Source organism: Podarcis muralis, chromosome 6, assembly GCF_964188315.1.
Source record: "Podarcis muralis chromosome 6, rPodMur119.hap1.1, whole genome shotgun sequence".
In the NCBI taxonomy this organism is placed as follows: Eukaryota; Metazoa; Chordata; class Lepidosauria; order Squamata; family Lacertidae; genus Podarcis; species Podarcis muralis.
In genome coordinates, this window is record NC_135660.1 from 66,034,197 (window position 1) to 66,058,768 (window position 24,572).

General features: G+C 39.5%; 1 protein-coding gene across 5 annotated transcripts in view; it reads left to right on the plus strand.

Moving 5' to 3' along the window:
- PRKG1 (protein kinase cGMP-dependent 1) overlaps window positions 1-24,572 on the plus strand; it is a 599,721-nt gene that overhangs the window by 266,924 nt on the left and 308,225 nt on the right. For all 5 annotated transcript variants that reach the window (XM_028729654.2, XM_028729658.2, XM_028729655.2 and 2 more), the window contains one exon: window positions 267-380. In XM_028729654.2, the coding sequence (XP_028585487.1) occupies window positions 267-380 (114 nt within the window). The remainder of the gene's footprint in view (window positions 1-266; window positions 381-24,572) is intronic.

Below are 24,572 nucleotides of genomic sequence, written 5' to 3' on the forward strand. Positions count from 1 at the left end.
ATGTGGAAGTGCCTCCCTCAACTACAGATTGAAATATTAAACAAATGGAAAACAAAGCATACTTACACTGTAAAGCATGGCATCATTGCCACATTGATTTCTTCACCATCTATGCAATGTGAGAGGGTAGGGATGGGGAAGCTGTGATCATATAGATCACAAATTCCCCACTCCTGTTACAGCAGTTCATGCTCATGAAATGTTATGCAGAACAAATTCTAAATGATATAAAAACTTTGTGATGTGGAACTGTTCTTTGTTCACAGATGGAAAGGTTGAAGTGACAAAGGAAGGTGTGAAACTGTGCACCATGGGACCTGGCAAGGTATTTGGGGAACTCGCTATCCTTTACAACTGTACCCGGACAGCCACCGTCAAAAGTAAGGATATTTTGGAGTTTAATCCTGAAGTCATAATGTTGACAAATACTGATATTCAGTCCAGACGCAATTTGGTCAGTCAGCAGTTTTTGTGGAGTGCTCGTATCTGTAAAAATAAACAAAAACTCTCCAGGTCTACACATTTTTGAGGAACGTTTGTTCTTTCTAAGGTAGTCTTTGAACAGTGAGTGTATCATGGCATGCTATATAAATTCGTGTTTCATATGTCAACAACTGTGTTTTACAGTAAGTGGTTTAGATATATGACAGTTTGCAGAATCTGTGTTTTGGAAGTTCAGTCAATAGATTCTGCACCCACCCTCCTTCAGTTCTCAAAAGCTTCTGCAATTGAAACTGTTACATTTCCTATGCAAATTAGGAAAAAATGCATTAAAAAAGACTTAGATGACTCTAGTAGATGAGCTAAAGGAGAATAGAAGTGTTGCTGTGATAAAGATGCAGAGTCTCATTTATTTTTTCCTTGTTCACATGCCCTTCTTTTTGCACATACTTAGGGCAAACAGGCTAGAAACTGTTAACGTTTATAGCCAGCCAGTGCTGTTACACCTATTATTCCTCACAGCATCTCCCTTCTCATCCACCTCCTTCTCAAGATGTTGTTTTGTGTCTGATATTTAACAGCAACTCTCTTTCCTCATTAAACTGGAGTGGTGGTGAGGCCAGAACTATTGTCATCCTGAAATGAGAAATTCTGAAGAGAAATTGGCAGTATATTTGTTAGTAATTTTGTACTTGTTTTATCCCTTCCCACCTCCACCCCATAGATGTTTCAACTGATGGCAATTATGCATCTTCTGTAGGCAATGACTTTGTGCACAATGCCACTTAGAATGCTAACAAGTGACTTCATTGTAATTTCACTCGCTCATTAATGCATAAATAACTGAATGGCAGTCATAATTGTAATTAGCTTGATATTCCTTCGCTCTGACAGGGAGGTCACCAGTTAGCATTTGGAGGCGTTTCTGCTAGTTCTAGATAAACACATGCAATTCCTTGAAGTGCAGAGAGCTTATTTAAGAAACATTATTGACTAACACATTTACATTATTGCTATTGCCTCTGAAACTGGCTGGAACATCTGTCTATTCTGTCTAAAGACAACTTGGCTTATTTGTTGCAACTCTGAATATGCAGCTGGTAAGAAGGAATGGCAACCGTATGGAAACAATGATAATGTTAAGCATTCAACTTCAAAAATGCAACCTGAAATACTCTCGAAAAATTTGTCAGTTCTGACAGAACCATTTCTCTTTAACTGTTGCATGTTAAAACCTTGTTCTCACCTTCCAGAGTAACTTTAAAGTTCTGCAAAGAGCCGGACCTTTACAGTTCTGGCTCTGTAGCTTTGGTACCAGAAGAAATTCATCAGTGCTCCTCATTATTAGTCTTCCTAAAGAAGTGAGGTGTCAGTCTGCTTGCAAGGGATTTTGGGATCTAGCTGGGTCTTCTGTACTAATTTAAGTATGCTTTGTTTTTTGTTTTTTTGTTTTGTCTTTTTGTAAATAGTTTTTTGTAAGCTTTCTCAAATGCCACAAAGGTAAAATATTGTTACTGGCCACCCCAACCTCTGCTGAGCAGTGCACAAGATACCAAGGGGTATTGACACTCAACCAGGGTGTTCCTTTGGGGAAAATGAGGTGTGGCGGTGTCTGCAGCATCTTTGAAATATGATTTATTTACACATATGTACACTGGAAGCTTTCAAAAGAGAGAGATTTCACAGCATTCACATCTCAGGAGGATCCTGTCCTTCACAGCAGCCCAGTATTTGATTCCCAGACATCTCTGCCCTGCACGGCCTATGCCTGGAGTGCTGGCTCCGCCCTTCTTCCCAAGAACCCTTGCTCCAAACAACTCTTTCCCATCTGTCTGCTCCCCCCCTCCCCGACCTCTGTTTTTTTCAAAATGGACACATTTTTCCCGTGTGACATAACACCTCCTATAACCTCCACCACCCAACTCTGCTATTTCTTCTGCTAACTAACACACAGCTTGCCAGGGGTGGGGGGTGGGGAGGACAGCATCTGCACAATCAGTTGTTTCTTAATGGCCCGGTACATGCAAATTGCATGACTTGAGTCTTGAAGGTTGCATAGATTAAACAAATCAATGGCAATTAGGCTTGTTGTACAGGAAACAAGGAGGCCTTAAATGCAGTGCATCTCATGTATTGCTCAATGGCAGTGGTAAAAAGGTAAAGGGACCCCTGACCATTAGGTCCAGTCATGGCCGACTCTGGGGTTGCGGCGCTCATCTCGCTTTATTGGCCGAGGGAGCTGGCGTACAGCTTCCGGGTCATGTGGCCAGCATGACTAAGCCGCTTCTGGCGAACCAGAGCAGCGCACGGACACGCCGTTTACCTTCCCGCCGGAGCGGTACCTATTTATCTACTTGCACTTTCACGTGCTTTCGAACTGCTAGGTTGGCAGGAGCAGGGACCGAGCAACAGGAGCTCACCCCGTTGTGGGGATTCGAACCGCTGACCTCCTGATCGGCAAGTCCTAGGCTCTGTGGTTTAACCCACAGCGCCACCCGCGTCCCTAATGGTAGTGGTACTGCAGTGTAATATTACAATAGGGGAATGACATTTGGAAGTGGAGCAATCCATATATATATTTTTGCCTGAGAGGTACTCAGTTGGATTTTGAAAGGTCACTGCACCTAAAAAAATTTCTTGCTTTTTGCATCCTTCTCTTCAAAAAGCACATGATATTGATGTTTAAAACAATGTCTTGCATGCTCATACACTGCATCTGTAAATGTGTGGTTTCATATCTTTACAGTATTGCTACCTGTGTGTCTCTGCTGTGTTTGCATGCCTTCCTATTCAAGTCAGTCACTGGCACGTGATAACACTTGCTCTTGCATTAGTCCCCCCCCCCTTCCCAAATAATCAGTATGCAAACACACACACACACACACACACACACACACACACACACACACACACAGACACACCAGCCTTCTCTCTGAATAAAATAAAGAGTGCTGCTTGTGGGGCTCAACAGTTTCCTTTTGTGCTAGTTTTTACACTTGACAGCTCCATTTGTTCATATTAAGTGATGGGTCACTGATTCAAATTCAGAATAAAGGAGACAGCACATAAAGTATTATTAATAAAAAGCAATTCTCTGATCTTTCAGAAATAAGATATTAATCTTTTTTCTTGTTAACAGATGGATATTCTAACTGAAAAAAGCCCTGGCTCAAGTTGTCAGATTCAGTAAAAGACATACAAATTGGTTATTATAAGCATCTTACAGAATTATTATCTATTTATGTCATTAAATCATATTGACCTTCAAACTAGTTAGTCATTTGAAGTTGCACTACAAAAGGTTGCAGCATAGTGTGCTCCTGTTATAGGACACTACATTGCATTCCTTTTCATTTTTGGAGTTTTGAAAAAATATATAAAAATAATTAAACATTTTTCTTTCTGAGGCTGCCGAGCATTTTCAGTTCTTGTTGGACTGATTTAGGGGTGGAGGTGTCTCCTTAGGTCCCCCCCCCCCCAATTTTTCTTTCATACTTCTACAAACCTTAGAGTTCCCATAGCCTGTTGATACTTCCCGCTCAGGTGTGTGAGGTGCAGTTTTAGGCATATAATAATCAGCACTTACACCTGAACATCATTATTGTTCACTATTATTGTTTTGTTTTTGTTTTAACTATTTATAGTGAGCAATAGTGGCAATGGCAGCCTTAGCAAGGAAGGAGGTTCAGGGCAACTTCAGATGATTACAGCTGCACCCCAGTCATCTGAGAGGTATAGAACTAACCACATTATCCACCTGAATTAACCAAAACTGCCTGCAGAGGTTTAGTGAAAGAGCAGTCTTCTTTCAGCTTCTCTGAACTTTACAAAAATAACAAATAACTCTTCCTGCTCCAGCCACTCAAAAAGAGAGCAGCAAAAAACAAGTTAAACAACGTAAGACTATTAAGGAAATATCACGGATATTGATGATGTATGGAAGAGAAAGCAGAAATCAGGGCAGATGATTAACTGCTAATTTTTTGCCTGTGATTGAAATGGTTCCAAATAATTATTCAAAAGATTACGCATTCTACAGTGCCAGGATAGTAAACAATTAAATTATAAATGGCACCATTAGCTGTGGTGCTAATAAAGTAGCACGACTGCAGTGTTATACTCATTTTTCACCATTCCAGAGAAAGTCAAGAGATCAACGTACCCTGATAATTAGAAACCTATGTCATGTCTATTTGGAAACTAAAACATCACTGGGGGTGGGGCGGGGAGGTGAGAATAACTGTCCCTTGTTTCCCAGTAAGATTTCAACATTTACTACTGGGGATCTAGGGAAAATTAAACAAAACCAATTGAAATGGATCTAGAGAATCAGTTTCCTCCAAGAGCCCCTAGATCTCATCTGCAATTACCCATTCAAGAACATTGCCTAAGAAGGTGAGACTGGCAACTGGCCAGTAATTAGTTAGATTTTCTGTATCCAGTGAGGGTTTCCTGAGGTGTTTTTACCACTGCCTCCATAAAACAGGCTGGGTTTGTAGCCTTGGATGTTACTGTTGCTGTATTTTACTGTTGTGATTTTAATTATCATAAACCACCTGGGATAGTAAGTATGCATGGGCTATAAATCTGTATAGTAAATAAGCAAATATTTTTTTCAGAGTAAATATAGACAGACAAACTTTTCTTTTAGTATTGTCAGTGGTGAAAACCTAACCTGAAGTTAGTCAGCATAGTGGGAATATATACCGGTAATTGCATAGTTCTTTCAAAAAATATATATTAAAAATTAAGGGTAATGTGGGTGGGTGGGAAGTAATTTATCATTGTCATTTATCATAGTGGAAAGCACAGTGGAAACATCCTTATAAAACCTTGAGACAGCTTTCCCCCCCAGCTAGTCAGCTGTGTATACATGAGGTTCACTTCGGATCTGCTGAACAGCAAAGAATCAGATACAAATGCAGGACAAGTTCCTGCTGCATTTATCATGTAGGTTTGAGCTGTGATAGGGTATGCAGTAGATAAGGCCTTTTCATTGTTCCAGTCATGCTATATCTAAAAGTCTTATTCTTCCCTCCGGAGCAGTTTTTAGTGAATACGTAATCTTACACTCGATATCACAGTTGGAACTCATTAGGACAGCTGATGCCCTCTGGAAGAGTGATATGGCCATTTGGTCTTACAATAGCTCCTCTGTGAATAAGATGATGATTTCAGTTTCTCAGAGCTGTGTAATGCTGTGATCACAGCACACGAATGTAAGATATCCCCTGCACACTGTGTGTGTATAATGCATTGCAAACAGAAATGTTGTTACTTGAAACGTTTTGAGCTTTTAAGTAACTTTGAGCTTTTAAGGACACTGAGATCCAGCGCCGAGGGCCTTCTGGAGGTTCCCTCACTGCGAGAAGCGAAGTTACAGGGAACCAGGCAGAGGGCCTTCTCGGTAGTGGCGCCTGCCCTGTGGAACGCCCTCCCATCAGATGTCAATGAAATAAACAACTATCTGACTTTTAGAAGACATCTGAAGGCAGTCCTGTTTAGGGAAGCTTTTAATATTTGATGAATCATTGTATTTTAATATTCTGCTGGAAGCTGCCCAGAGTGGCTGGGGAAACCCAGCCAGATGGGTGGGATATAAATTATTATTATTATTATTATTATTATTATTATTATTATTATTATTAGCCTATGCCTGCTCTTAGAGATGTTGAGCTTGTTACCTCTTCAAGCATGATGTCAGTTCACCACTTTGTGACATTGTCCAAGAGCTTAGTATTACAACATTATCTCTCTGCAACTGCATAACATTCCAAAAGAATTCAGAACTTTAATGAGAATCAGATGAACTGGCAAACACAACGTATACTTTTCATTAACTTCTGCCTGGTTTTCAAATCAGAGTGCCGCAAAGCATGGAGACTCAGAGGAATTAAACAGGTGAAAAGACTGCATTTTAAAAATTAGAAAATGTCAAGGAGAAGACAAATAAGCACAGCATCGATAAGCAAAAAATGTTTTGAGTCTTAACGGGGCGTTGTTATTGAACAACAGAAAGGAGACCAGATTTATATTTGGATTGCTCTAAAGTGGCTACATGCTATAGATTAGATGTGTAGAAGCAAGCAGAAGAGCAAAACAATGGTTTTTAAATTTTGATTTTTGCCTAGGAATCTTTTGGGACCTGGAGCTTCTCTAGTTGTAGACAAATACAGCAAATATGGCAAAACTGTACAGAATAATGTGGGTTCAGACACTTTACATTGTGACAAACAATGGCGGTTGCGTTCTGAGTGCAGATTCAAGATTATATGAACATAATTGGTTGCAGCTTTATCTCTTTTCCCATGCTTTGAAAAGTGTTAGCCATTCCTCCTTGGGAAAATCAAAACCATATTTCCATTTCTGGACTTTAAGCTTGTAAAAATATTTTATCAGCATTTTTCCTATTCCAAAGTCAGGTAAGTTCTGGGTAAGGGGGGAGATTTGACACAATATACTTTTTCTTCTTTCTTGTATGCGTTTGGTATTCGGACATTCTCTTTTTAGGTAATAAAAACCTGAAAAATATAGAAGCAGCTTCCACCCTACGACAAGCATAAAACATGTAACATTTCCCCTGAAGAAGAATGTGTGCTTTCAAACTGCACTGGGAATTCTGGAAAGCACTAATATCTATCCTTCAGTAAATCACTGTTGGCTTTGACCTTCTGTTTTTGTGTGTGTGTGTTTGCAGTGTACTTCAGTGAAAATATCCAGGTAGAAATTTTCAAGGCATGTAGCTAATCTCCCAGACTTGAGCAGTTTATTTGCTGAGAGTGAGCCACTTCCAATATTCCCAGGAAGGTAGCAACAGAAGACATATGAGCTCTGCCCCACATGCTTCTTGGTCTCATCTGAAGGGGGAAATGTGCCCACAAGGATGCTCAAGTGCTCAGGCACTGTACCCAATCATTTGTGGCTTAACAAACTATGGTTTATTAAGCAAATGTCATTTTGTATGGACTGGGACATTCTATTTCCTTTGTTCTTGTTTTTTAAAAACTTTAACAAACAAAAATGGAAGTAGTGCCATTGCTGCAATTCACATCAGTTTTCAAACAATCCACTTACAGGCCATGAATCATAATTCAAAACCTCATTATAGTGATAGAATTAGTACAAAATTATTACGGTAATTGTCAGCTTTTCTCAGCATTTTGTAGGGGTGAAGGCATTCCTGAAGATTGATTCATCATCTTCAGGGTGATGGTGGGAAGTCTTAGACCCTTCAAGGCAGGGTGGTGGTGGTGGTTACCTTCTCCCATGGAGAAGTAATCATGGGTTTTCCCTTTATTATTGTCTCCTTTTGATAAGGAAAAAGTTTTGCTGCTGTTTCAAGAATGCCCTTGGGTACGGTGCATCATTTCAAGGGGCATTCTGTCCTCAGGAATGCTACTTGGCTGCTCAGAACACCCACATGAAGCATCAGCAAGACTTTTTCCCCATAGAAGAAATAAAAATAATAATTAAGAAAAACCTACAGCTGACTCATGTTAAGGTAATGCAACCCTTCCCACCAAAGGTTTTTAAATGTTGACTGTTTCTCAAAAGCCCCTGAATACTCTTGCCAACACCTTCACAGAGGACAAATGTATGTGTGTATCACATACCTTTAGTATGAATGGAGTGGAGAGTGAGCACTCAAGCACTCAAACTTTGTGTCAATCAATAATACAAATGGGTGAGAGCATGGTCCACCCAAAATGAGTGTGACTCGTACAGGAACGCAACCCAGAAGATGTGCACCCTCATTTTGCACTGGAACATGTTGGAGGGTGTGGTGGTACCATTCACATATCACAAACTACCACAAAGATACTGGCATTCCCATGGCTTGGCTTTTGAAAAACAGGGGTTCCACATAGCTGATTGGGAACCACTGCTTTATGCAATGCATAATAAACTTATGGGATTCTTTGTGGCAGGAAAGGATAGCACTTAATAGCTCTTTCAAATAAGAATAGGATGCATTCATGGAGAAGATGCATCCCTAAGGCACATAAGTCAAAATACTTAGGAATGGAGCCTCCCTGTTCAGACACAGTGCACAATGATTACTGGATGAGTTACATGTGACTTGGCTCTGACATAAATTGCAGATTCTGAGGGCAGATAAGGAAGCTAGTTCTGTTCATACAAAATTATTTTCCATACACTTGAGTTCTAATACCAAGAACTGCAGGCAATAAATTTAAAACTTGCAGAGGACAATGCTAGGTTTTTTCTGTTGTTTGTGTTGTTGTTTTTTAAGTTACCAGAGATGTAGTCAACCTCCAGTTGGCTAGCTGCTTGACTTCCCAGTTTTTAGCAAGGATTTCTTTGAACGTCTTTAAATGAAAAAAACAAACAAACCAATACAAAAATATTCCCAAGGGTTTGCTATTTGTTAAACTGGCTAGATTACATTGCTGGTTAGTTCTTTTGTATGTGTTTATGCTTAACAAAATTGAAGCTTTGATTTTGTTCGCCTCTTGGGAAGCATTTGGGATCTTTAATTTGTCTTGCTCCTCTACTTCTTGACTCATTTCCTGTTCTTTAGTACTCACTTATTAGAATTATTTGTTTGCCTCTAGCATTTTCAGTGTTCAGCCTTCCTGCTTTATTTCCTGATGCAGAGAATATTGTCACTTAACTTTATTATATCTGGGTCCTATGGGCATTTTCTGTTGTTTTCTTGCTAACTTTGTCTTCTGTGTGGTCTGTCTCTCCCATTAAGCTGTTTTCATAATATTCTTTTACTTGGTCATATTATCCAATTCCCATAGTTCCCAACTTTTAAAAAATTCAGAACTTGACAAGGCTGCAGTAATACTGAAATGCACGTTGCAGCAACTTTCATAAAATTTGGTAATGCTTAATGTAAAAGTGAACAGAATGGGATTTGGCTGACTCTGCTGACTGATCCATTATGAACCTAAAGCCAAGACTACCAGGATTGATACTTTTATTACTTCTGGTTTATATTTGTAAATTATAATTTAAGTTATATCTGGTATCACTGCACTTGATTCTTGGATATGTGCTCATATGAGTTAACATAATGTGTCTAGAATGTTCTCTAATCTTCCAAACTATTGTTTTAGAATAAGGAATGAGTTATGTGCATGTGCTTTCCACCCTTCCCCTTTGCTCTTCTTATGGTCTCAATAGCATGCTTACTAGTTTATCAAATCTCAGTTTGTTGTTGAACTGGAAAACTATGGTTTGATCAAGTCCTAAAAACCTGGATTGCAAACTGGGATCAAACAGTGGTTTGCGACTCTGGTTTGTAGAGATGAATCCAAAAAGTTTTCCATTTTGATTGTCACAGCAGAATGTGGTTTGATAAACCAGAAGTATGTGAAGGGAGTAGGAAGCATGCGCACACATACCTTATTCCCTTGATAGACTGAGGAAAATGATGTCTGTCCGACTAGAAAAATCGTACTGTTTATGTAGTATGTGTACCTTGATTACTTGAAACTGTTCACATGCACACAAATTGAACTGTCCTATCAGCCTCGTTACTCCACAGAATGTATATTTTAATAGACATGAACAGGATTGGCCTGCATGTCTGTTTTCGAAGTTATGGATACAACTGCAGGAAGGGTTCAGAGCAGGCTTCCTCAAACTCGGCTCTCCAGATGTTTTGAGACTACAATTCCCATCATCCCTGATTGGGATGCTAGCTAGGGATCATGGGAGTTGTAGGCCAAAAACATCTGGAGGGCTGAGTTTGAGGAAGCCTGGTTCAGAGACAAGAATAGAATAGGGACCCCTATTCTAACCACACACACCCTGTAGTACATAGGTACAATGTGCTTAGCTTTGGGCTGGTCAGTTAGCCCTTTATACAGCACTATGGTAGAACTCTTCAAGTGACTGGGGGAGGAGGAAGTGTTATTTACCTGCCCTCACCCCCAGACACAGTTTCAGCCAACCCAGCATTTTGTTGTGCAACCATATCGTAATTCCTGTCTTGCCAGCTTGTATGTCAAGATGACATTGAGATTTTTGCAGCACTGGTAACAAGCTTATTTAGTGTTGTAATGAAACTACATGTTCTGTGCAGAGAAATTGGTGTAGGGTATGAATGCGTCCCTATAGGAGATTGAAATGTTCTTCTTAAAAGAGAAGATTACTAGCATTTCTGTCTTCCGTTGAGCTAGATGAACATGTGCAATTTCTGGTCAGTTTACACTGTGGGTATGAGTGGGTGAGTGTGTGGGATTGCTGAGTTAGAAACAGTGCTATTTTTCTAGAAAAAGAGGTACTGGAACTCACCATGAACACCTCCCTTTTTCTCTCAGAATAATAAATAATAATAAATTTTTATTTATACCCCGCCATTCCCATTTCAAAAACTGGGCTCAGGGCGGTTAACAAAAACTGGGCTCAGGGCGGCAAACAACAAACAGCATAAAATACAGTATAAAAACATGAATAACAATAAAATTCAAAATTCAGAAATCAGGTTGGGGGAAATAAGCATTAGATAATCCCTAGGGCTAGCTGGCTGAATTGGTCCTACTTGGGCCAGCGAGGAGGCCAGGGGAGAATTAGCTGTGGGGTCTCAGAGCGGGTAATCTTCATAAAAGGGGAGGGGAAGGGAAGAAAAGGGAAATAAAAGATCCCGAATCACAGGAACAATTAATATTCTTGGAGCTGCTTGAGCTATTTTATCAAATGAAGATATTGCAATCCTATTTAATGGCACAAGGGAAAAGACTATGCCCTGAGGTGCTTTGTGATGCTCATTGGAAGTCTTGGATACAATTAAAGCTATTTGCAGTATTCCAGGGACATTAGGGAACAGAAAATTGAAGTATTCGTCTCTGATTATGTACCTATTTTAAGCAAGTGAGACCTCCTACTGAAGTCAAACTGAGTGGATTCATTTGAACACCTCATGTGCTTAAAGTTAGACTATTACTTAAATACCTAGCTCATTCAGGATCTTCTAGGGGCTTTGTGAAGACTTACAGTTCACCTTGAAAGACAACTCTTCCTCCCTATTTTTCCTACCTACTAACTTTCAAGTGATGAGTATCAACAGCATATACTTACGGGTTACATACAGTTTTCTGGCAATGCAATGCTAGGCAGACATTTTAAGAGTTACCAGTTAAAGTTGTTCATTTCTGATTGAAGTGCCGTTGTTCCTGTGCAATGGGATTTACTCATTCTCCTCTCCCTTGCTCCCAACAATAAGTTCCTCATTGTCGTAATGTGTACCTTCTGAGTTGGTGTAATGCATATTTGGGAAAAAAAAACAAAAACATTCTTTAATTAGCATTCTGAAATTAATAATTTATGAAAAACTAAAATGTGCCTGATGGTTAATTTGATTTTCTGAATATTTTGATATCTATTACCTGAAAAATATATCAGGAAAAAAGCAACAGATCATTAAAATTATTGAGTATTTCTATAATTTCAGTAACTGTAAAATAAATACTGGAAGAAATACTGATTATGTGCAGATTTCTGATATTATAAGCATGTGAACTAAGAGTGGGCTGTCTTGGGTGTAATATTAAAATATAGTTTAGCATTACAAAAAATGAGTCTAGGCTCCTTGCTCCCCTCAGGCTTTGTATGGTCCTTTATCTCTTCTAGTTCTGGCTCAGTGAGGAATTTTAAAATGTCCACTTATGTTCAATAATAACTAGTTTTCTGTGTCTTCCAGATCTTAAACTTTGGCTCATCTTAACTGTGGCTAGTAAAAACAAACTATGGTACACTATAGTTTGAACTTTGAAGGTGTCTTGCTTCCACTAGCTATAGTTAAGGCAAATCACATTTTGCCTAGATTTAGATGGCATGGCAAACTGTATTCAATCTAAAATGCAAGTTTCCAATCTCCTTGCAGCTGCACTAGAGAACAGGGGACAAAAGAGCCTTGGCTCATTCCTGTAATGCTTAAACCATAGTGCAGCTTATGTCCAAATACATCCTTTGTTGTTAAAAAAAACATTTTGCAAAATTCGCTCTACACATGTACAGAATATGGAGAAATTTGTTGGGACATCTTCATCAATTTAGCCCTGCGAACTCCTGAATTGTTACTCCTTGTCTGGATAAAGATTTCTTTCTCATTTTATGGATACAGGGCATAACATAGACCTAAACCTCTGGGAGAAACTCTGGAAGAATGATTTGACATTTACCACGTTATACTTTGAAAGAGAATTATATGAAAATGATGCCTAGATGGTATTTAACCCTGAGTAGGTTGGTCAAGATGTACAAAGTTGGATCAGATCTGTGTTTGAAATGCAGAGAAATGGAACATTTTTTCACATGTGGTGAACATTTTAAAAAGTTAAAGGCTATTGGGAAATGATTTACAATGAGTTAACAACAACAACAACATTCCCCCAAAAACCTGAAGCTTTTTAAAAAAGGAATACTTCAGTTTGAAGCTCCCAGTTATCGGACATTTATGTATGCAACCACAGCGGCTCGAATTTTGCTAGCCCAAAGATGGAAAGTGAGCAAGATCCCTAGTAAGGAAGATTGGCAACTTAATATAATAAAATTTACAGAAGAAGCACGTTTAACTTATAGAATAAGAGAGCAAGAAGAATATTTATTCAAAGAGGAGTGGAGAATTTTTGCTGAATATTTAAAAAATAATTGTGTACAATTGAAAATGCTGGTAGCATTTACATAAATTCAACAGTGTGGTAAATATTTGAAGGATGTAAAATGGAGAAACAATTAGATTGGCCAAAGTAAAATAGGCAGGAATGATAGGTAAGTAAAATGAACCATGAAAGGGGAAGGAGCGAAGTCAATTGCTATGTGGTATTATGTAAAATGTTTATTTTGAGATGTATAAACTGAAAAATTAATACAAATTGTTATATATATATATAAAATCTTTCTTACTTCCATGTAACAGCCTCTCTCTCTCTCTCTCTCTCTCTCTGTGTGTGTGTGTGTGTGTGTGTGTGTGTTGGATGGCAAAGCACTTGGCCCACGTTCCTATATTCACTAATGCCACTGTCTGAATAACCATGGACCTGCTTCTTTGGCATGCTTGCTGGGACCAGGGCTGGAGTAATTCAGATGCTGCTGCTGTTGGGTTTGGTGTGATGTGTGCATCTAGCCATCTTCATGTCCCTGCCAGCACCCAGCAGAGCCAACTCAGCTGTAGAACCAGTGGGCATTTACTTGGGCTCTGACAGGTCCTTAGTATGCCCTGGGCTGCCACATGGCATGGTCAAGTGAATGACTACACAGGGAAGGTGTGTGCATGTAGGATAGCAACTCCATTAGAACATTGCTCTGGAGAAAGAAGTAAACGCAGACCAAAAGTACGTGTAAAAATATTCTGGTTCAGCCTCAGGAAATTACACTTTTGTTCAACCTCTAAATTAAAGACTTTAGTAATTAAAGTTACAACACACTGACAAGGTTTCTCGTCTCAATAGATCCTCAGGTATCAAATGATAATTTATTTAATTTAAAATTGTCTTTAACAATTCATATGCTAGTGACCAAATGATTCAAAATTACCCTTTGGCACGGGAATATTTTATTTCATTAATTCTGATTTGTGGTGTAGTTGACATAGAAGTAAATTATGCATATTTCTTTCAAAAGTTTCTACACCTGCCAGTTCAAAATGTTGTATCTCTTCTGACTTATATTTTAAGATCTCACAATGAGATTGGGATCATAACATAGGCATAATTGACCAATGTACATTCTCAAACGGCTCAGAAACACTGGAAGGAGCTGATTCTGGCTACGTATAGAAATGAGAAACTGTACAAAACCAGAGTGGGGGGGGGGAGTGGGATCCAAACCATGGAATACAGAGGGCACAATACTTTTCAGGTATCTTGTCTAATAGAATACTATTATGCATTCTTATTTCTGACGTGTTCAGAACACTGAGAGTGCTGGCTTAATATTAATATTAATGTAGTGCAGGAAGTCTGAGCATGGAAACTGCAATTGCTTTCCATCAACTTCCATATAAATCACTAGATAAGGAAATATGTACTGTGTAAATTCAGGTATGTGAATAATTTGGGAGGGGGGATTGAGACTGTTTGAAAGCCACCCACTTTCTAAGACACCTGTTATTTTGCTACCACAATATCTCAGTATTTTATAATCACTTCTGCAGTGTGGGAGGAAAGCAGTTTCTTCTTTGAAAACCAGAACTAGGAAATTGTGAAGTAACCAGGTGGGGGCAGAGCCTGTTCTACCAATACGTCAGGAAGAAGGAGCCTGCCTCAAGGAGCCGATATTGAGCTACAAGGAAAGGGCAGAAAAGTTGCCTGCTACTTGATTTACTGTTACGTTTTCACCATTGGGGAGGACCAATTATTTATTCTTTCAAAGGCACGAATATGTATTTGGTTATCTCTGGTTTGAAGTAGGTTACTTGTTTCAAAAAAATAATAATATTTTAGCTGATCTCAGTTAAAAAGATGCATCAGGGCAAACAAAGAATGATTCCTTGACAGAAAGAAGGGGTAGACGAAAGGGATGGCAAAAGTAGAATCTGTGTGGAATTTCCCAGGGTTTTCTGAGAAGGATTTGCCTGACAGTTTTTGAAACAGAGAGTGTCAGCTGCGAGGGCTAGAGAGGAAAGCGGATGGCAAAGGTAGAAAAGAAATTGACTTGCTCGTGCCACTAACATTTTACTTACAGTGAGTATCTTGGAGGTGGAAGGAATGCATACTTCACTGTTCAAGGATGTTTCAGAAAGACACATTTTCCCCATTTTCCAGATTCACTACACTCACCCCCAAGCTACAAAATGTTTATGTTCTGCTTTCTAACATAGAAGAGGAAATCCCAGGGAAGAGGAAATAAAAAGATAGCATTTTCCTCTTTCTCCACTTATGTCTCCCCTTTTTGTGGGGCCTCAACAGGCTTACAAGGCTCCTTCAAGGCTGCAATTCACTGTGACATTTCATTGCAGGGTAAGTCCCACTGGTTTCATTAAAATGCATATCTCTGGCTCATCAAACTGTATCAAAAATGTACTTTCAGCATCAAGAAGTATTGGGAAGTGATGAGTCATGTGGGTAATGCATATTGAAGACCATGTGATATTCATTAAAAATTTTTTGTTTTTTTATAAAATCCTGTATACCTTCTTCTTGGAATAATAGCATTTGAGTATAGTACTCAAAATTCTGATCACTTGAAATAAGCTGAAATCTAACCAAATTCTGAATGGGCTATGAGTATCATATATTTCTAGCATTGTGCAATATCACTTATACTGTTGTTTATGTTGTTGTTTATATACTGCCCTATAACCCGAGGTCTCAGGCAGTTCACATGGTTCACAGAACAAAATCAAAATATAAAACCGCAAAACATATGATCAAAATAAAAACAACAACCCATTACCCCTCCCCCCCGCAAAAAACCCCACATTCTAAAAGGGCATAGGATGTCAATCAAATCAACTAAAGTGCCGTGACAATTTTTTGCACTAAAACATTTGGATAGCAGAAGTCTGAAAAGCGTATTGAAACTATCTTTATTATCATTGGCATTTTTTCATGCCTGATCACAGTCACAACATTAGCTGGAACATAGCTGCTTTTAAATATTCTTTATTTTTCATCACTGGCTCCCATCCATCAGGGATTACATACTTAGCACCATAGCATTGCTTTATTTATGACTATGTTACAGCATCACCAAAGACTAACAAAGCTCTTGCATATTTGATGGGCCACAGAGGCTTTCTGTTCCTTTGCCAGCACTTTGCTCTTTCAGGAGGCCCCTGTCTCAACCACCAAGGACCAATCAGATAACGATTCCTGAGGAGACTATGTTTGGACATAGCCTGAAGGTTCCACCTGTGTTAAAAGGAGCAGGGTGGGGCCTTCTCATAAATCTGCCTGATGGGAGGGAAGGAGTACAGCTGTAGAGCCTCAGCCAGAATGAAGGTTGGGGAGACCTGGAGGTTATAAAATACCTCGGGGGGGGGGGGGGAGAAGTCCAGAGGATAGTTTGGGACTGCTAGGCCTCCAAGTGAGGGGTCCTCCACACAAAGAAGGGAGGTTTGGCCCTACTCCTCTGCCAGAGACTCTTTCCCTAAGCCTATTGGGTTGGGCCAAACATGGAATATCTGCATTCCAACTCTACCCAGCCCACTTCCGCCATAGGAAATTCTGGGCTATTCCTGCTGAGGCAAAGGGCACAAAAGCCAGGTACCCCAAGACTGGAGGCCTGTACTTATTGTTGAGAGTAACCTGGGATATGGTAGAAATTTGCCTGTGAAGTGACAGACCTGAAAAGAAAGCCATCACTCCAGCAGTTCCATCTTTGACCCCTTGGTCAGGTGTGGGCCCATGGAACATACGGAATACCTCTCTTTTGATGTGCCACCTTCTGTGAGGTACAGTACCCTAAACTATACTGTTTGTTTCATTGCCTGCCTGGCGGTGCTGTGTGGGAAGCCATTTATTTCAGCCCAGCTCTAGTCACACATAGTTTCATGCAGTAGTCATGTAATTATTAGGGCAAATGGGGGATCTGCTCCTCTAGTCTGTCTGCCCTCAGCCAGTCCCCACTTGTCAGGCTGCCTGCCTTCTTATTTACCGCCAGTCCATGGTGTGGCACTACTTGTCAGCTCCCTCTTCCTTAAGTCTCAGGGCTGCTTTTGTAAAACTTGGCAGGAAAGAGAATGGGAACAAAACTGGAATTAGTAGGCTTTGACTTTCATTGGCTCTGACTCTGCATACTGTTGGTCCCAATACATTCTGCCCTACTTGTCCCAATGGTGGTAGTTCTGGAAATATGGATGGAGATGTGCATTTGAATATGCCTCCCACAAACATAGTGTAGATAAATGGCAGCTCTATTTACATTCTGCTCCAGCTAGTCATGTGTAACTATGTGTATTTGGATGGGGGAAGGTATCATTGCTCAAGTTGCCTTGGGTAATGCTGGGGTACTTCCTCACACACTTCTTGGGAATGCATTTACATACTTTCAAAAAGGGGTAAAAGAAATCACTGAAAAGAGAAACACATAGAGGACAATTGGATATAGGAATAGTACACACACACACACACACACACACACACTCATGACTAGTATATTTATGGGGTACTGCTGTATTTTAAATTATGAGGTGACACATTTAATTTATTTGCAATTTTGTCCAAAATATATTCCTTGATAGGTTGGATTTAAAACCCCGCGGAGTGAGAACCTTTTAAAACCTCTTGAATATAGAGTAAATCAATAAAACATCAAATAGACCTTTGAATAAAAAAATGGTTCTTAGTATTGCTAGAGTGAAAACCTCATTATGTAGCAGGAATTGGCTCTCCTTTCTGAAGGTAATTAGAATGGAAAACTTTTAGTTGTCTCGCGACAGATTTCGAGAACCCCCAGACAATAGACTTTGACAACTTTATTTGTTTCTTGATGATGATTGTGCAAACCTTTACACCGGTGCTGAAAAACAATCAGTACTTCAGATGCGCTGGAGATAGTTTCCAGTCTCCACAGCCTCTACACTGCCTCGTAAAATGAGAAGAGGCAAAACATTATGTTGCAGCAGAAATGGCAAGCAGAAACATCATCAAGACGCTTGTATCGCCAATGCTTTGATTTAACAATATCGGCACAGACTGAAAAGAGACTAGACATAATCTAGAATAAAAATATGTTCCAAGGCTCAGAGTAAGGGTTTGTGCTAGCTGAGTGGATTTTTTAAAAAAACAAACATCGAGCTGACCCCCCCCTCACACACCATATTGCAGAAGCAGCTTTTCAAACACTTCTCATTTTCTAAAAAAATGCTTTATAACACAACAAGGTTCAGGGCAGTGCCTTGGTGACAAAGCACATGCACTACAGAAGGTCCTGGGTTCAGTCCTTGGCACCCCTGGTAGGACTGGGACTTCTGTTTGTAATCATGGTGAGCCACTGCCAGCATAGACAATAAGGAGCTAGATGGACCAAAGGCCAGACTTGGTTTAAGTCAATCTCTTATGTACAATGAGTGGTCTAAATTCATTGTAGGTCTGAAACCCAGCCAACACAGTAGTAGTAACAATTGATTTATCACTTACACCAAGAGTAGCCAACATGGTATCCTCCAGATGTTATGGATTATAACTCCCATAAGCCCCAGCCAGTATAGTAACTGCTCAGTGGTGATGGGAGTTGTAGTCTACAACATCTAGAGGGCACCATGTTGGCTACTCCTGGATTACATAGATATATTAAATCAGGTTTGCTGGTATTGGAACTCGGGCACCTTACTCCCTGCACTGTCATAATAACTTGCCAGAGTGACGAACTGCTGGCCTTCTCTTATGACAGGAACATGGTAGTATTGTATGTTGTCATCACCTCAAGTTACACAAGAGTTGCAGATGGTCCAATGAAACCTTTTGCTTTGCCTTGACTCCTCAGCCTGACCAGTAGAGTACAGACTTGGCTACTTTCAATATGGTTGCCTGCATACTGGAATACGTCTCTGTTATTAATTCTGCTAAAAGATTTTCTGCCTTCTTGCCAAAATTTGAAACCTCTGTCTTACAAAATTTGTTCTCTCCACATGTTTGGGAAAACAACTCCCATCATCCTCACTCAGCAGGGCCAATGGTCGGGGTTGCTGGGAGTTGTATTCCAGGACACCTAGAGAGCCCCTTGTTGACTATCCCCACTTTAGTGCATAGATTATACCTTTTGCCAAGAGTTGCACAATCTGTCAGGAAACTGCAGTCAGAGTTTGCAGTATGTCCCTGTACCCGCATCAACCTAGTTGATGGCAGCAAAATTTAGCAGATATCCTGCAGGTATTTGCTATGCCTGTCCTCTAGCCTCACTTGGTCCAAAAATATATTTGACCCTATTCCATTAAGGCAACATATTTTGCTAGAAGCTTCTGCCTGGTCTATCATAGAAGAATCCAACATGGGTAGGCAGGAGTTTCTTGCCGTTCATCTTTATCTTCCCCTGGTTCAGGTGTAGCAAAATCTAGTAGTCACAGCTGCTTCTCCTCAATTTTACTATTCATGGAACATTTCTACTTATAATTAGTCACATTGATTTTAATGACTTTTAATTCCAAGTAAGTGTGTTTAGGATGGCAGCATTAATTACTCTATTTAACATTTAAAAATGTTAGTGCAACCACTTCATGGCATAATCTCTGTGTCAAGAATTTGGTGTGTGGGAACTTGCTAGAAATCGAGGCTAAGTGATTCCTAGCATGACAGAAAATTAATGTGGAACATTTAGAGTGTGCATCGAGCCACTTGGTGACAAATTTTGTTTCCTCAAAGAGAATTTTCCTCTGCAGCTCTCTAGAAAAAACTATAGCCCTGATAGGTTAGAGTGGAAATTGTGTTTCAAAGACAAAACCATTTAAAGGACTACAAGTGCTGTCAGTGAAGTAATTTTGAGTGCATCACATTTAATGTTGAACTATACTACTAAACCAGTACTTTGTATCTTAGTGGTTATAAGTTTGCTTGCTTACAAGTTTGCACTAAACTGTGCTTTAATATAAGGTGAGGCTGGTGGTGAGGTTGCCAAGAATTTGGAATCTTGTGTGGTTTTATTGGTCTGTCCATGGCAGTATTGCCCCTCCTAGATTGGGGATCTACTGGAATCTGGGAGTTCTGGATGTTTTCGCTGATTATATGGGTCATGTTGTTCATCCATGCAGTCCTAATTGTGCCTGTCCACAATTAGGCCTCTGAACACATGCTACTTACAACCTTACTGATTATGGATCATATTCTGGATGTTCGGAAGAATCCAGTTTTTGTGTGTGGTTGATTGGGAGGAATCTTGTTTTACTATCTGTTTTAAGATTAGAACAGTGTAGATGAAATTTTGTGCATAGTGCTGTTTGTGTTCCGTAGGTCACGGTGGTTCAAAATGTTGCTGGGTTGTTTTTTTACAAATCATGAAACTGTCAGTTATGTCCTCAAATTGATTTCATTCATACCATTTACTCACATGTGTTCTAAAGGATGTGCTGAAACTTCTGATATTCATACAAGATCAAGGTGATTTTAGTTTAGATGCTTTTCAGCTATATAAAGGAATTTTAAAAATGAAGATAGAAGATACAAGAAGGCATGATAAAGAACTTCTTGCAAATGAAGAAGTGTTCTGCCTTCTTCACTGGAATGTCAAACCCTTATGTTTGCACAATAAATTTATCTTTCTTTCTTCACATGTCAGTAATTTATATAAAAATGTCCAATGTAAGAAAGTAAAGCACTATTTAAGTCCCCCCCCCCGTTTTTTTGAAGCCCTAATTAACTGAAACTCATCCAAATGTTGAGTGCCATCCCTCATATTCAGAATACAATTCTTTTAGATCAAATTTACAAAACTAAAGTTGCAATCCTTGCACACTTACCTAGAAGTAAATTCCTTAGAGCTCAGCTAGCTTTACTTCATAGAATCAGACTGTATGGTTGTGGGCTATTTGGTAGTCCTCAGACTATTGTGGACTAACCCTATCAGTATCAGTGGGGCTACTCTAAAAAAAGTGGTTCAAAAATTATTGCTTAATGCTTCATTTTAAGATGTACATTAGGAATGAAATTATTTTTGTTTCTCAGTGCTCATAATCCCTTATTCGAAAGGCTTTCTTAATAAATGATTTTATACTGCAGATAGGTGGATTTACTCCTATTTAATTAGGTGCCATCCATATAAAATTACTGCTGTTTTAAGAGGCTGCTTTTCATGGCTCAATGTTTGGAAAGAGGCAGTCTGGAGGACCAAAGCTTCACTCATACAAGGCAAATGTATTAATTTGGGGCAATTAGTGCCTCTACTAGCAGTCTTCACAATTCACATTAGGAGGGTCCCCAATTCTGCAGAGTGGCTTTTGGGGACCCTATGGGGGAATAAAATTCATTTCTCTGAATTTCCTTCCTTTCACAGATCTCAGATTCCAAGCCATGCTCCTTAAAATAAATAGCTGGTCTATATTATTATCTCCATATTTCAGATGGGCCGCTGAGGCTAGGAAAGAGCAGCTTTCCTAAAGTGAGTTAATGGCAGAGGCAGTATTCAGCTTGGTGACTTTCTGCTTCATATCACACTCCTGTAACTATTAGACTTTACCAGATTCTAATGCAAGAATATTGTAAAAAATAAAATTACTAAAGCTGTAAGTGGAAACACATATGTTGAAAATGGATACGATTAGCAGCCGCAGCAGCAGCAACAACCATTTCCTCAAACAAAAGTAACTTTTTGAACTCGATGTATGAACTCAGTTTGATTTGAATGCCTATCAGTGTCTTAGGGATTCTAATAGATTATGAATGCTCGTTGTCTCCTCTGTTAAGGATTCTTTAAAATTTTGGACATTTCTGCTCCTCCTGAACAGCAATAATGATGGCACAGATTACTCTGTTCCCTTACTTTCTGAAGATGATAACTGCATTTGACACAGGATCCCTGGAGTGAATTGTGTTCAGAATATTTAACATGGAGGTTTTCTGTTGCAAACACTTTCAGATAGTAAGCTTGGAGAAGCATTCCTGAGTTTACTCATTTTTCAGTTCCCTTTGGAACACAGTCAGAGATCTAATACTTTATAAAAAAAAGAAAATGTGCATCCTGTGTGTCTAATGTGTCCAAGACAGATTTTTCCTCTAATATATTTTATCAAAGCTGTTGAAGACATCGGCACAAATGTAGGGTTGCATACCAATAGTATTGCCATGTTTTGTCCAGCTCCTCTACCATAAGTTTTTTTCCCTACAGAAACTAGCATGTGATAATGTTTGTTACTTGTCCTGCAAAGCTTCACAGTGGATTTCTGCATATCAAAATTCTGTCAAAGGCACAAGAGCAAGACAAGCTAGCTATTGATTATCAAAAACTAAATATTTTACAAAATCAAATCTCTCATTTGCTTCAATTTGTAGCTCTAAGCTGCAAGAGTGTACTACATTTTTGTCTGACATGCATAAAAACAAGTTGCAAAACTTAGTAAATGCTAAAAAAAGAAGCCTAGTGTTTAAATATGAGATGCTCTTTGAGCCTGAGGCTCGGGCGAAATGAGCTTCTTCTCCCCCACCCCACCCCCCGATTGGCCCAAATACCTGCATCTAGATTCCTGCAGGGACTGGACATTGTAGTACTTTTTTCATGCGGAATGTGGCAGGTTCAATTCTTAACTGGACATATCCCTTGAAAGGAGTTCTGGTTAAGATCTTTGGCAAAGACTTCTGCCTACTTATCCTGATCAGTCAAAATATAGCACTGGACTAGAAAGACCAATGTTCTGAATCCCATGAAGCAGCATCATGTGTGTATATATATAAATTCAGGAGGAAGCGGGGATGATTTCATGAGTAGCTTATTCTGGGTTAGGAACAGTCAAATGTCTTTTAAACTTGGATTTACTGTCAGTTCAAGTCATTGTTCACATTATCTGAAAGTTTATGTGCTGTGCACGCAAGCCTGATTGATGGGGAGTGAGTATCTAGGAGGTTGAATGATGTGGCTGTGCACAGCGCCCCCCCCCCCCATTTTTTAATATATTTTTTTGGTCAGGAGCTGCACTTTTCTGTCAGATTTATACTACAAGAGAAGAATTTACATCAGAAGAATTTATACTCTGTGAATAGCTGCTTTTGTAGCCCTTACACCTCCTTTTGAGCTGAAAACCTGCTACTTTCTGTCTCACTAGTTCTCTCTCTCTCTCTCTCTCTCTCTCTCTCTCTCTCTCTCTCTCACACACACACACACACACACACACACACACACACAAAGTTACCTCATGGGACTAAGAACATATCTCTGTGTGTCTGTGTGCTACAAATATCACAATAAGAAGGGCTCTATCCATCTGCAGCAGAAGATAGGAAGAAACTTGAGCAGGGCTGCTTTTTTACTCTCTTTGCCCGGAATGGCACCTGCATTTTCTACTTATCTACAAAAGCTGAACAAAAAGCAAGTGACACACTATTACGCTCTGCCTACAGCTGTATGGACCACTACTACTCTTACTTAATTCATCTAAGAAAAAACACCAAACTTTTGCTTACCTTGAAATTCTGTATATCTGATTGGGGTGTGTGTGTGTGTGTGTGTGTGTGTGTGTGCGCGCGCGCACGCGCTTTCAAGCAAAATTGCATTGCCAGCTCTCACTTTCTCCTTTATTATTTTCAGTTCTTTTTTGTGAGAAAGAAAAGGAAATCCTCTGCGACTGCAGCATTTCCTTAAAGGCAGGGGAAGATATCCTTATAGGACAAACACAGTAATCTATCCACTGTAACATAAACCGGGAAGGTGTTTATAGGATTGGCAGCTAAGCTAATTGCTCTCATAGCTCTCAATTTGCCCTGTTATGGGGTACAGGGGGTTGATGATCTACAAGGCTGTGTGACTAATATATTAGGGTTGTGTTTTTTTTTACCCTTTTACTCATTGCTCATATTTTCCTTGATCTGTAATGCAAAGGTTGGTCCTCATTCTGGAATAATTGATAGGATGCTGACCTGCTTGTTCTTTACCCTTTCACCTTTTATCAGCTGTTGTGCCATATAAATATTGTTCTATTATGCTCATAAACAGAAAATGTTGACTCAAACCTTAAGTGCAGACATATCCTGTTCTTAAAGTTCTTTGTGTGGACAAGAACATATTGTAAATAGAATCAGCCTATTCCTTCAGGTGTGTGTGTACAGTGGTGCCTCTGGTTATGTACTTAATTCATTCCGGAGGTCCGTTCTTAACCTGAAACTGTTCTTAACCTGAAGCACTTTAGCTAATGGGGCCTCCCGCTGCTGCCGCCGCACAATTTCTATTCTCATCCTGAAGCAAAGTTCTTAACCCGAGGTACTATTTCTGGGTTAGCGGAGTCTGCAACCTGAAGCGTATGTAACCCAAGGTATATATATATGTGTGTGTGTGTGTGTGTGTGTGTGTGTGTGTGTGTGTACACGCCAGATACTTGAGTAAACCATATCTTTAGTTACTCTGCATATATATATATATATATATGTAATAGTTTTGATGTTTTTTTTTTTTATTTTTATGGCTTGTATTTCATCTGATATGCCTTGAATACCCAAGTAGCCAAACTGCAGAACACTTGGTTCCATTATAACAAACATTGTTATAGTTATCCATAATGGGCAGCTGTTGCTTGCATA